This window comes from Pezoporus occidentalis, unplaced genomic scaffold (assembly GCF_034315485.1).
Source record: "Pezoporus occidentalis ecotype Australia unplaced genomic scaffold, CSIRO_AGI_Poc_V1 ctg121, whole genome shotgun sequence".
Classification (NCBI taxonomy): domain Eukaryota; kingdom Metazoa; phylum Chordata; class Aves; order Psittaciformes; family Psittacidae; genus Pezoporus; species Pezoporus occidentalis.
This window is the reverse complement of record NW_026913006.1, coordinates 1,586,777-1,599,664: the sequence shown is the minus strand read 5'-3', so window position 1 is coordinate 1,599,664 and position 12,888 is coordinate 1,586,777. Positions and strand designations below refer to the sequence as shown.

General features: G+C 38.4%; 1 protein-coding gene and 2 long non-coding RNA genes across 4 annotated transcripts in view; 2 read left to right on the top strand and 1 right to left on the bottom strand.

Moving 5' to 3' along the window:
* LOC134157867 (uncharacterized) overlaps nucleotides 1-12,888 on the bottom strand; it is a 281,636-nt gene that overhangs the window by 32,025 nt on the left and 236,723 nt on the right. The gene's annotated exons all lie outside the window — the stretch shown is intronic.
* Nucleotides 1-12,888, top strand: part of NAV2 (neuron navigator 2) — a 220,797-nt gene that overhangs the window by 133,423 nt on the left and 74,486 nt on the right. For both annotated transcript variants that reach the window (XM_062607289.1, XM_062607288.1), the window contains one exon: nucleotides 728-850. In XM_062607289.1, the coding sequence (XP_062463273.1) occupies nucleotides 728-850 (123 nt within the window). The remainder of the gene's footprint in view (nucleotides 1-727; nucleotides 851-12,888) is intronic.
* On the top strand, nucleotides 8,992-10,324 carry LOC134157833 (uncharacterized). Its single transcript, XR_009962483.1, has 2 exons — nucleotides 8,992-9,384; nucleotides 10,034-10,324. It is a non-coding gene; the product is annotated as an uncharacterized LOC134157833 (long non-coding RNA).

Here is a 12,888-nt window from a genome sequence, read left to right as displayed (position 1 = left end):
TGACATTTATGTGTTCTTGTCCACCATCTCTGTTAAATTTAAGATTCATTTTTGTCTAAAGTAAAAAGTGCTATTTTAGCAATTTGTGAGGTATCATATATGCACCTGGCACTTAATATCTAAGAACAGTAACACTTTTTAAATGCAGATGTCTTTAGGCCACACTTGCAGACAGAGTACAATGTAAGAGCCAAAACAAGGCTGACAAAAACTTTCCATTCATGCTGCAACTTTTATTTCTCACAGTAAATCTTGGGGTACTTACTGCTCATGGATCATTGGCAAAATCTAGGATGTATTCAATGTGATTTTTGCAGTTAACTTGTCAAAGGGTTGAGATTTCCATCATGGTGTTTTAGCCCACACAGAGTTCAGGAGGGTATATATAAATCATGCATTTTTTGGACAGGAAAGGATCATTAATGATAGCATTCACAAATATTAAATTGCTTACAGCTAGGCAACAATAATGAAAGTTAAGTATTCTTCCTTGGTTGAAATGTGTTGAAATTCAATTCTTATTAATGTGAGAGACTACAAGATGTTATTGAGAACAATATTCCGCTGTACTAGTAAAGAAAGTTTTCCTTGCTTCATATTCTGAGTAGTATTCTTCACTTACAGGTGAGCAAATTGCAATATACAGTTAAAAACATGCAGAAGATAGGAGCAATAATACAATATATAAAAGTTTTCCTGTTTGACATGTCGTTTTGCTGTTCTAAAGGTATATGACCGATGGTGGTCTGGGGCTCTATACTCGAAGGCTAAACCGGCTGCCTGATGGCATGGCTGCGGTGAGGGAGACGATGCAGCGCAACACTTCACTGGGGCTTGGAGATGCTGACAGGTAAGGTCTCATCAGCAGGTGCTCACCTGTAACACCATGCTTGATTCATGCTGTATGTAATGCATATTGGATCTCAGAGATGAAATAGCTTTGGGAATTCAGATACTGAATACATGGATATAACCTTCTCCAGAGTATTTTAGGTTTATATGGTCATAGAGGTGTCAGGATAAATGCTGACTTGATGTCTTCTGATTTGCTTTGCTGGAATCTCATCTAGTTTTCTGTGCACAGGATACAGCACAAGAAAATATAAAACTTATATTTTGATAGCATTTGAAATAAAAAAGACCAAATTTTCTTCTCATTTCCACTGATTCTTCCAAATCCAGCGATTCAGTGTGAACAGTCAAGGCCAAAGATCAAGAATTAGGGGACTAAAAACCATAATTTATGGGAGTGCGATCATAAATGAAGCTAGGGAGATGGACGGTAATGAGATTTATATTCTGTTAGAGCTGAGGCATATGGGTTAAATAACTCTGCTTTTAATGCCATCAGCCTATAGCTGCTTCTTTCCCTTCCAGGCTCAAAGCCTGATGGGTGTTGATGTAGTTAAGTGCAGCACATTTATTTTCTTCTGTGAGGGGCCCCTAAGTATAAAACATGGATTTTGAGGTACAGGTTTGAACCAATTTCTGAACTAAAATTTTTTTCTCATTTTGTTACTGGTAAGACTTTCCAGGGACATATTAGTTATCTGAGTTTGATAAGAATGTTACTTTCTTGGTTGTGATCCATAGATTACTAAGGGAATACAAGTGCTAGAGAATCTATCCTTGTTTTTAAAGAAAGCTGTACTAAATTTCCTTTGGTGTTCTCTTGCTATTAGTAAAGAGCAGGTTGGTATAATTAAATATATAATAAGAGAGATTATAGTCTTATTTAAGTAGCAGTCAGCCTTCTGGAGAGCTAGTGATACATTCCTCATCCTTGATTCCTTCTCCCATCCAGTATTTTTTGTGCTTGCAACACTTTTTTTTGGCATGTAAATTATTCTCACATTTTATTTGCTAAGCTTCTTCCCTGAAGATACCACACATCAGGACCAATTGCACATGTTCCACAAGAGAGATTAGTTGTGTGTTTAAATATATTTCACTTAGAAGGGGACTGTGGCACTCTGAAATGTAGTTTGTTTCCATTGTTTGTTTTGAAAAATCATTCATATGGAGGGGGTGGACTTCACATACAGTAAATAAAGACTCTGTATGGTTGGCAATATAGCTGCAACACGGGATGAAAATTGGCATAAGAAAAAGGAGTTGAATACAACAGTATGGTGATGAATTGCTGTCTTCATGGTGTGACTGGAGGCAGCAAGCAGGAGTGCTGAGCTGCTTTATGGGTACACGATGGAGATAACATTCAGCTTGTTCAAAGCAGGTGTTAATTGAATGCATAGTAGGAGGAGTGTGAGAGGCTATGAACCTTTGAGTATAAGGTTAATCATTAAAAGGTTATCAGAGGAATTTTTGCAATATGCTGACTTGGTTAGTTTCTTGTGTTGCTAATTGTAGAAGTTTAGTGGTGAAGCTTTTACTTGGTGGCTCAGCTCGTAGAAGGTACCTTTTCCCCTGCAGCAGGGAAATCCAAACAAGGCAATTTAATTTAATGCTTGATTGCCAGGTTAATGGAATCACTGCACAACACAGCTGAGCCTATTTATTTACTTCAAGACAATTTGTGTTTGCACAGAACAAAGGCATTTTGAATGAAAAAAAAAGCATTGAAAATGCCTTTTTATTTAGTTCATGAAACTATTTTCTCTTTTTAAAGTTGCAAATGAGCCACCTATGATTTTGACTCTTCTACATATATGAACTTGGTATGTACCATCTGGTTATTGAAGTTGATTTCATATTATCAGGCGCAGCTGCGTAATCTGAGATTTACTGCCCTTTCTTTCATGTATGTAACTTGCATTTATAGAGCCATATGGATAAGAGGGACGAAATTTGAAGCTTAGGTTTGAGTAAATCTTTCTATAATTGCTTTCTTGTATAACCTATTATTCACAAAAGACAGTTCAACCTCTGATGATTTATCATATCCTTGTGAATAGGAAAAAAGACTATTAATGAATGTAAGCTTGTCAAAGGTGGCTTTAATGCTGTTATTGGGGAGATATCTATATGGCTTTTCAAAGAATCCTCAGTGATGAAGTGCTTAAATAGCTACTTCCAAGCATGACTAACTTGGATTGTTTCATTTTCAAATGCTATTTGAGGTTGCATGAATTACATGTCTTTGCATGAGGGTAATAAGGCACAAAAAGGTCTTCCCAGCTTCTGACTATAAGGACCTGTCTCATCAGATAGCAGATTACCTTGTCACAGTACTTCCAACAGCTACAGCATTGGTGAACTGTAGGTAAAACATGACTTGGGTCTTTAGCATGTTCTTCAAGAGTGTTTCTGTATCATGGTTCAGATCTATGATGACTACAAGGACAGTCTTGTCACACTCTCAGTTAAAAACAGGGCCATATTCCATTTAACTCTTAGGATTTGTGACTGAAGCTGGCTTCTGGCAGTACATAGCATTTTTGGTAGCATTTCCCGCCTTTGGCAAGGTTTTTGGATAATCCCAAAGGATTCTGTGGAACCAGGAGAGGAGATGAACAGGAAAGAACTGGAAGTGAAGCCAAAACAGGGCAGAGAGCCAAAGGGCATCCCATGCAGAGCATGGGTTTATCACCATTGATACCAAGTGCAGATTTTTTTCAGATGCTGTGGTTTATAGTAACTTCTACGTATGGCAAAAAAACAGGGCTCTCAAAAATAGCTGGAGTAGTATTTTGCTGTTAATTTGCATTTCATGAAAACAGATTAATGTTATTTAGGATTATGTCCCTGGGCTTAGGTAGTAGTCAACACTTCACATTCATTCATGGAGTATCAACCTTTTGACTAGAGTTTGCTTAAATTCACTAACTGCAATTTAATTCCTTGAATCATGCTACAGTGATGACTAAAAAGGTGGGTTAGCGTTGCGTGCCAGAGGGAGATAGCTGGACTGCCTTCATAACCATGGGAACTTGGATCACACTTCAGAAGAGCTGAAAAGCAAGTTGAAGCAAGTCATCAACTTGGGGTCCATACTGGCCTGTTCTGAAAAGCAGGGAGAGAAGGAAATGTCACTGCTTTTGGAAGGAGGCAAATGCCACGGAAAGTAGAATTACAGACATGGTGTTGATGTGTATCACATAAGAAGCTGCATCAAAGGTTCTTTTTAGGCCCTACTGTTGTAGACAATGAAAAAAATCTTACAATAAAAGATTTTTAAAAAGAGAATTTTTGCTAGGATATTATTTTTGTAGTTTTATTGTAGGATAAGACAGTTTGAAGTTATGAGTGTATATTTATTTGGTTTTTCTTCTTAACTGGGACAATGCAGCTAAAATTAAATGAAGGTGCCTGCAATTCCTGGTTTTGCAGATGAGGAGGGGAAGACATAGACAGAATAGTCTTTGTCTTAAAAAGTTAAAACATGACTGGGTTATATCTTAAACGTCAGATGGATCCAACCCTTGTAGAAATACATAGAAATAGATATTCCTGCGTTGTAATGGTAGTGGAATTCCCATCATCTCCTTCCCCCACAGCATCTCCTGCTCCTGCAGTGCTCCCTCAGGAGTGTTGACGTGTTTGTGGACTTCCACAGTATATGAGCTTGCAAGGAGTTTCATCAGGTATTTCATGTGAATGGGTTTGTGGATGGAGGATGTCAGGAGAAGGAGTAACTATATTAATTGAAATCATCTATGGACTTCAGGAGATCTCAGCGAAGTTGCTGCCAAGCTCTTGCCACGCTACCAGGAAGATTTCATGCCATCAGTTTCTAGTTCTTTCACTTCCAGAAAGCCCTGGCAATTGTAATTTGTATTCAGTCGTTATCATTAAAAAAAAAAAAAAGGTATAAATATTACTTTTCCCATTTTTTTCTAGGACAGTGAAGACCCATTTAGAAGGATCCCATACACTAAATAAACATAGCTTTATATAAAATAATTTTAAATCCTCTAAATTGTTTTAAGATAACATAGATCAGAAAGTGTCAATACCTGAGCATTCATTGCTCAGTGTATTTGTGCTGTGAGTCACTGCAATTAGTAAATACATGCTGATACATAGTTGCTTAACAGCAAAGTCACAAGACTGGTGAAATTACTCCCGTCTAACTCAATCTTCTGCTCTGCTTGATCGTCTTTTGGGATTTTATCACTAGGTTAGAAAGAAATACTACTGCTTCTAAATATGCAAGTTGTACCTTGGTACCTGCAGATACCTATCTCTGTCTTTGAAAGATCCCACATTTATCTTGAGAACTGACTCACAAAAACAGGGAAATTCACATTGCAAAGATTCTTTGAGGTTTATGGCCTTTGGATCTTCCAATTAGAGTCACAATACCATATACTTTAATTTTCTAAGGAATCTTTTAACAAGTTGTAATCCAAAGTGGTTTTAAGTTACATAAAGTTATTGCAAAGTTAAGCAACACATAGTAGCTGAAGGCAAAGGTATAGTAGCTTGGGCTACTGACCTGAGGGCTGGAATTAGCAGTACCAAAAGGGAAAAACAATGACATTCTACTTCCAAGCAAGGCAAAGTTAGTCAAGGGAAGCCATGTCTTTTAGCAGATCCGTTTCAGAGGGCTAAAGATGACAAACTTCTGGGCATGTAAGCTTTTCTTCAGGTCAGAAGACTTTTCATTACTAAATGTAAGTTGAAGAACACTTGTTTAAATTTACCAGGATGGTTTAGTAGTTTAGACTAACTCTTCAAGACAGACAATACCTATGGAGCAGAGGAAGATTTAGCAAGGAAAGGCATCATAAAATGTTTGTGTGCTATAAAAAAGAGATGGATGATTTATCACCTGTGTAACATGGAGGAGAGGGAGCACATTATTACAGGCTGTAAATCCCATCTCTGTATTGAATCTATGGTTTTTAATATCTATCAGGGTTACTATTTTAATATTCTGGTTTATTCTTTGAAGATTCTTTCTAGAACTCCCTTGAAGATGAGAAGGAGGGGAAGTGGCTCAGATGAAGTGGCTATGTGAGAATTGTCCCCCTTGGGTAATCAGGTTCCCTGTGAACTCATTCAGTGGCTGCAATAATACTTCCTGCCACCACCACCCTTTTCCCTGCACGTGCTTTGTGCGATACATATCGTAAGCTGGATGAAGTATACTGCATTCAGGGAATGTAGAATCTGTGGTAGTGTCCACTCTGTTTAGAGAAGCATGATGGAATAGAGAAATGTTGAAAAGATTTGTCTGTTTCTCAGACTTGGTCTGATTTTACTCATGGCATGATGGTCAGAAAAGAGCTTGCTTCCAACAACCAACTTAGGCTGAGAGCTCTTTGAAGGCCAGAAAGAGTTTTGAGGAGTGGACAGCTTAAAGAAATAGTTATTTTCTTAGCAGAGGTTGTATTTGTTTAAAGCCTCTATCCAGACTCTTGATTATCCTGTCATGTAGCAGTAGCAGATGTATGATTGATGTGGGGGTCAGTTGGTACTTTAAGCAGCTTTTTGTAAAAATACAATTTGTCTTCCTATGGGAGAATCCCTTTTCTGTGTATCCATGGCCACAGCAAAAAAAATCAAATTTTCCTGCAGTTAGGACCTGTGTGTGTCCAAGAAGCCTGGAATTATCCTATTCTCTTCTGGGAGTTCCACAGGCTGCCAAGGCAATCGAGGTCAATTCTTTGCCCTTCTCAAGAACTTTCCTCCAATGAGCAGGTACAGTTCTACCATTCAACACAAAAACTAAACCAACCAACCAAGCAAAACGCCCCACAATTGCAAGCTGTTCCTTCCAAGATTAGTAGATTAGGCCATCTTTACATGCTTGACTGTCACTGTAGTTTTAAATCCCTCTTCAGAATTGCTTTCTTGCTTAGATGCAAACTCTGAAGAGAGAGAATTTAGGAACTGCATTTCTTGTTGAAACCTTTTCCTTGTGCTATGCCACTTGGTTTTGTTGCTATAATTCTGATCCTGCATCCATTTGTATTTGAGGGGCTATTGACACCTCTGCTTTAGCATCAAATTGAAATGCTTCAAGCCAGGAGCTGAAGTTGACTGCAAAGCTAATGGAAGGTGGCAGGTGCCATCAAGGGATCAACTCATCATGGTGAAGTTAGGACTTTCTTCTTGCCTGTGTATTCCACTATGGACAGGTTGTCACTTCCCCTGAGAGGTTGCACTGTGGTGTGTGTACAGGTGAAGTGACCTTACCTTTGCCAGAACTGTGGATACTGATTCTGTTGAAATAGGAAAACCTGCCAAATTTAAGCAGCTGAATAATTTGCATCTAGGGATGGAAAAATGATCCTACACCACTGGAACTAGATTTACCTGAAATGACATTTACTTTCATACACCCACTTGATGTGTGTAAGTATCAAGCTGATCTGACTGCTGAATTGGAGGCTGTTCTGAAACCCTCACTATTTCTGGTTCCATTGCCAGAAATTAGCACTCTTTTCTGTTGTATGAAGTGGCTTTTAAAACACTTCAAGCATGTGGGAAATTAAGCTTGTATTCTAAAGGTAAACAAGATTGTAGATACAAAGACCATTTTGAACTGTATCAGAGTCTTTGTGCTTTGCATGACAAACCAAAGAATGTGAAATGCTTGCTGACATAGTGCAGACTTTGTTATTTGGTTTTCCATGCTGAATGTCAAGGGAGTCAACAGAGGAATCCCAGTTTGGGGCTGTCTGAGGAGCATGGAAGTTAGTTGTTGCTGCAAAGCAAATTTCAAGACAGACTTTTTTTTTTTAACTCAGATATTGTGTGTATTAGTAAATATCTCACTAGCAGGAAACCTAACGATTCTCCCTCTGGTCTCTGTTTGCCCTTCGTTTGCTGGGGCTTTCAAGTTGTCCATAACTGTAAATATCATTAGGGTTTTTTGCTTCTGTTCTACAGCTGTATATTCTTTTGTGATCAGAATAATACTCTATTAGTATTAGCTTACATGTTAATAAACAGACTAATGTTAATAACCAGGATCTAAGCTTTCTGTTTACTGGCTGAATGTTTCTTGTAATTGTATTGCTTGCAAAATAATAGCAAAATGCTCAGTCAAAAGGTGAGCACGTGTCTTCCTGCAGGCTCTTCTGTGCTTTGCTAGAGCTTCTTGTTTCTTTTTCTTTACTCTACTGATTATGTCTATTGAATATTGAGTTGTTTATTCCCAGTCTTGTCCCCTCCAGTGAAAAGCTTTCAAACATGGTACTGCAGGTGGGGTGAGAGAGAACCCTCTATTGTATCAATGAGAACTCTCCAAGGAATTCAGGATATCCAGATGCTTTGATCCATACAGGGAAATGGGGCTTCTAATTTGAACAACTAAAATGTTCTAAACATTTGAACAACTAAATGAACAACCAAAATGTTGGGTGGTACTAATAGCCCGGTATATCCAGTACACATCCACATCTGCAGCATAGCACAGATAGTAAAGGTATCCACAACTTTGAGCTCATATTTAACATGCTCATCTCCTTCAGCTGTCCTGAATGGCAGCTCCTGGTTTAAGAAAGTGATGAAGTAATGAATTTTGCAGTGAAGGTGCTGAGGGAGTGGAGTGGCAGGGATAAAGTGCAAAACCATATTTTTGCTGCCCTGGGATTCTTGGAGTTACTGCATTTATATCAGGCCATTCCATGGTGTCACAGTAGCTTCCTTGGTGGCCAACAAGCTATTTCATATTTGCGGTCTATACCCTTCTTATCTGGTAAGTTCTATTCTGCTCTTCTCCATTCCTCACCTTCCTCATGGTATAGGGATTTCCCAGCAGCATGATAAGGTGTCTTTGTGACCTTTTTATGACAACTGATAGGACTGAGAGTGAAGTTGAGACTCCACAGAACAAGTAGTCACTTTGCTCCTGGTCTTTCTGAATTGAGCCCCAACATCCTAAGGCTTAAACAGCCTAGTGTTAACACAGCTCCATGGGGCTTAAAAATGCTCTGCTGTTACATAAACAGGCTTTCACGTAATAGTCTTATGTTGCTTAAGTATGCACAGTTAAATATACATTTGGCTAGGTTAAATAATTGCATGCTCTGCAGTGGAAACACATGGAGCTACATTGTGCTACATTATGTATGTAATTTGTTTTTATTAGAACAAGTTTTTTATATTCTCACTAAAAACAAAACATCTAATTTTTTCATACTGATTGCTGCAATTTGAGACTAATTTAATTTGACCCAAGTGGCATTGGAACAGCGTGAAACCTGTGTGCAGTGCTGGCACAGGGAGCCTGACTAACTACTGTGTTGCTAGAGGCTATGTTTATGTGTGTCCAGGTATATATGGTCAATAAGTAGCCAGAGGATCAGCTCTAAACATTGGAAGCCTGATTAGTGCCTGAGCAAAGTTCAAGGGCTGAGGTCAGCTCTTTCTAGCTATATGATTTTTTTGTTGTTGTTGCTGTTCCTTAACTGACAAAAGGCTCAGGTCAACAGCCACTGTGGACTTACCATGTGCTCTCACCAGCCCCAAGTAATATTTTTATATCTTTTAAATCTAATTTAAACTTTAAAGTTTACCTTCTCTGATTATGGTGTTAGTTTAAGTTAATTTTCATATATATCAACTAATTAATTCATTTTAGTTTGGGGGAAATGAGGAAACCACCTTGAGTGTTCAAAAAGGTTTTATTCCCTCTTTCATATTCATTGTCAAGATTGATTTATTCTTGTTATGAAACTTGGAGCTAGAGATACTCTTCATAACATGACCTAATGCCTTAAACATCTCTTTGAAACTGTTGATGTTATTTGAGACTATCTGATATGCACATGCATAGTTTTAGTGTTTCATTTGCATTTTTATGCAGAAATTTAATTTTTATTTTCAGGAATGACTGAAATATAATGTTGCATTTGCAAAACTGGAACTGTTTGGAATGCAGAAGGGTTGAATGGGATATTATCAGGAAATAGCTAGGGATGTATTTGCAGACAACTGTATATCTCTATGGAAAAAGAAGAAAGAAGAAAAGAAGGAAGAATCACTAACATGAGACTAGGAAAGAAATACGAGTATCCTGTGCCAACTGAGATTCACAGGGGTGATGTTCATTCAGGAAAAGTTTATACTCTACTTGATCTATATTTTGGGATAGTGCATATTTTCTTTCTACTCCTAGATAGTGAATTTATCCATCTGTAGTTTGAGAGCACTTCTGAAGCAAAGGACTTGTGAGAATGGATCAAGTAGTGGCAGGAAATCTGCATTTATACATATCTAATGTTTTAAATGTGCGTGCAAAAGAAATACAGACATTTTCTGAAATCAGAAGATTGTGATTTGGAACTGAAGTCAGGATATGACTTCTGTGCTCTGTTTTCTGTTGAAATTTTTTGTTGGCTTCCAACGATAACCACTAAGCTCTTTCTGAATATAGATTAAAAGCAAATATGCTATATGGCAATATGAAGTTGCTTGTCATTCCTTCTTGGTCAAAGCATGCTAGTGGTTTGGCCTCCAACATCCAGAGGGTAGTCTCAGAGGTGTTTTCTACTCTGTGGCTTAGATTTAGGGTCCCTTTCTGCAACAGCTTCTGACTAATTTTTGGGTTTAGCAATATTTTGCTTCTCTCTCTTGTAAGGTTTTATGAGCTGACTTTACATTGGCTTTAATGAGGTAAACATGTGACTGATAAAACAGTCGTTCTCTACTGTGGGTCATGCTCTATGTTTTCTCCTCCCTCCACCACCACAATTCCTGTCATAGATGGCCCAGTTATTTTACCTTTCCTACATCCTTCCCTCTGCTGTCAAATGTTTTTTTTCTTGTAGCCACTTATCTTTTTCTAAGCAATGCATTGTGCTTTCGATGATGGGCTTCTGTTGCATCTGCTTTTGTCCTTAATGCATTACTGAAACTCAACTTCATCCATGAAACGTGTTTGAATCACACACTCACTCCCCAATTTGGATACATTCTCCTCTTACTTAATGACATCAGTCTTTGATTTCACTTTTAGATTTTCACAGCATTGGAATTAAGGAGTTTGCAGTACATGGCGACAGAGTTAGGTTTATTATGGCAATGTATACGTTACTGAATCATTTAGGAACAAGGGGTTATTTTAGAAAGAAAAAAAAATGAGAGCCAAAGGTAACTTAGGAGTTGGCTAAGCGAGCCTGGGTGAGATCATGGGACAAGAATAAGACTTTCTTTGGACATTTTCAGGAATAGAAGTGAATTGTAGCTATAACTTAAGTAGAGTGGATTCAGGGGAAACAAGAAAAACATGGAGTGATTATAAGTGGTACTTACTGACTTGGAAACTAGTCTGCTCTCTGTGTCTTAGAATCTATATGAACCAAAGCACAATCATACATTACAGGGAAAGTGGTGTGAATGAGCAAAGAGGGGCTTTCCAGACTAATCTTTTATTTCATTATTAATACAGAAGGCAAGGACTTTGCTGATAGTTTGTTAGGGGTGCCTGTTACGGTGCAAAATATGAATGCTTGCATTAATCTAATTAGTAGCAGGGGAATACATCTAGTGAATTTTATCCTTTCATCCAATCATTACTTGTGCAGTTCACTTCATTAAAGGTTCTAAACAAACGTATCCAATGACCACTCCTTAATTCTACCAGAATTCACTGAAATAGAGCTGTCTTTATCAGTACTAGTTTATGTTAAGCCTCTGATAGCAAAGTGAGACACCATTTCACAGCTCAGCCTTAACAAGATGGCCACATGCTGCCAACGTTGAAATAGGACAGAGAGATGAGAGATGAGACATTGGTATAAAATTGTTTTAATTTCACTGCACTGGGATAAAACATAAAATAAAGGTTTGGGGGCTTTTGTTCTTGTTTCTCCCTTACAGAGTAGTGATGCAGCAATCAATGTTCTAATCTAAAAAGTCAAGTTGAGGTCTCTCCTCTGCCTGACTGGAGCAGGGATCTCAGTTTTGGCCTCCTGTGTTTGGGTTGTTTCTTTATGAATATTTCTCTCTGTCTCTCCTGCCAAATTATTTGCTGGAAATAATATCAACACAAGATATTGAAAGGTGTTATTGGACTCTTGGAGATTGTGGAGTCACAGAAGTGGGATGGAAAGAATTAAGGTTGAAGTCCTTGAACTCCCACACTTTCCCCCCGGATGATTTAACTATGAGAATTAACAAAGGGTCTGAGGGAGTTGTCTGTGTTGTGGAAAGATACATTTTTTGTATAAACCAACAGGACATTTAATTCTATTTCATAAAAAAATTCCAAAACATCTCTATATCATTGCTGTAGCAGTAGCAGAACTGTTTGAGAGTTGTATCTAAAGCTTGCCAAAGTAAAGGACAGAGTGCCTTAAAGCATCTTTTTAATAAAATAAATTTCTAACTGGATTCCAGTTGCTGCTTCTAAGCTGCTTTTGTGTCACCTTTTGTTGTGTCTGGTTAGAAGGTAGGCCCACATACATCCTCAGGGTCTCAAAGAGAGAATGAGTTGTAGGGAAAAGTTTGGGTCTATATATATGTTTTGCAGATGAAAAATGGCATTAGCAGAAGACTGAGGTTGTGCACAGTCCATCTGCTGCACCAGGCAGACAGGGGTTCCCCAAGTACCAGCCGTCCTCATGGGACAGCAGTGCTCCAATTCTGCAGCAGATCTGCATCCTGCAGTCAAATAGGAGTCAGTGACTTAAACAAGGGAACTTCAGATAAGGTATAAGGATTCTTCCCTGTGAGGGTGGTGAGGCACTGGCACAGGTTGCCCAGAGAAGCTGTGGCTGCCCCATCCCTGGCAGTGTTCAAGGCCAGGTTGGACGAGGCTTAGATCAACCTGACCTAGTGGAAGGTGTCTCTGCCAATGGCAGGGGGTCAGAACTAGATGAGCTTTAAGGTTCTTTCCAACCCAAACCATTCTATGATTCTAAATCAAAATGTGTATTTACAGACAATTTCATTTCTGTTGTTCCCTTCGAATTTGCCCCACACCTATTTTTCATTTTCCATGCCCACTGGAGGCTCCATGTCCCAGTTCTG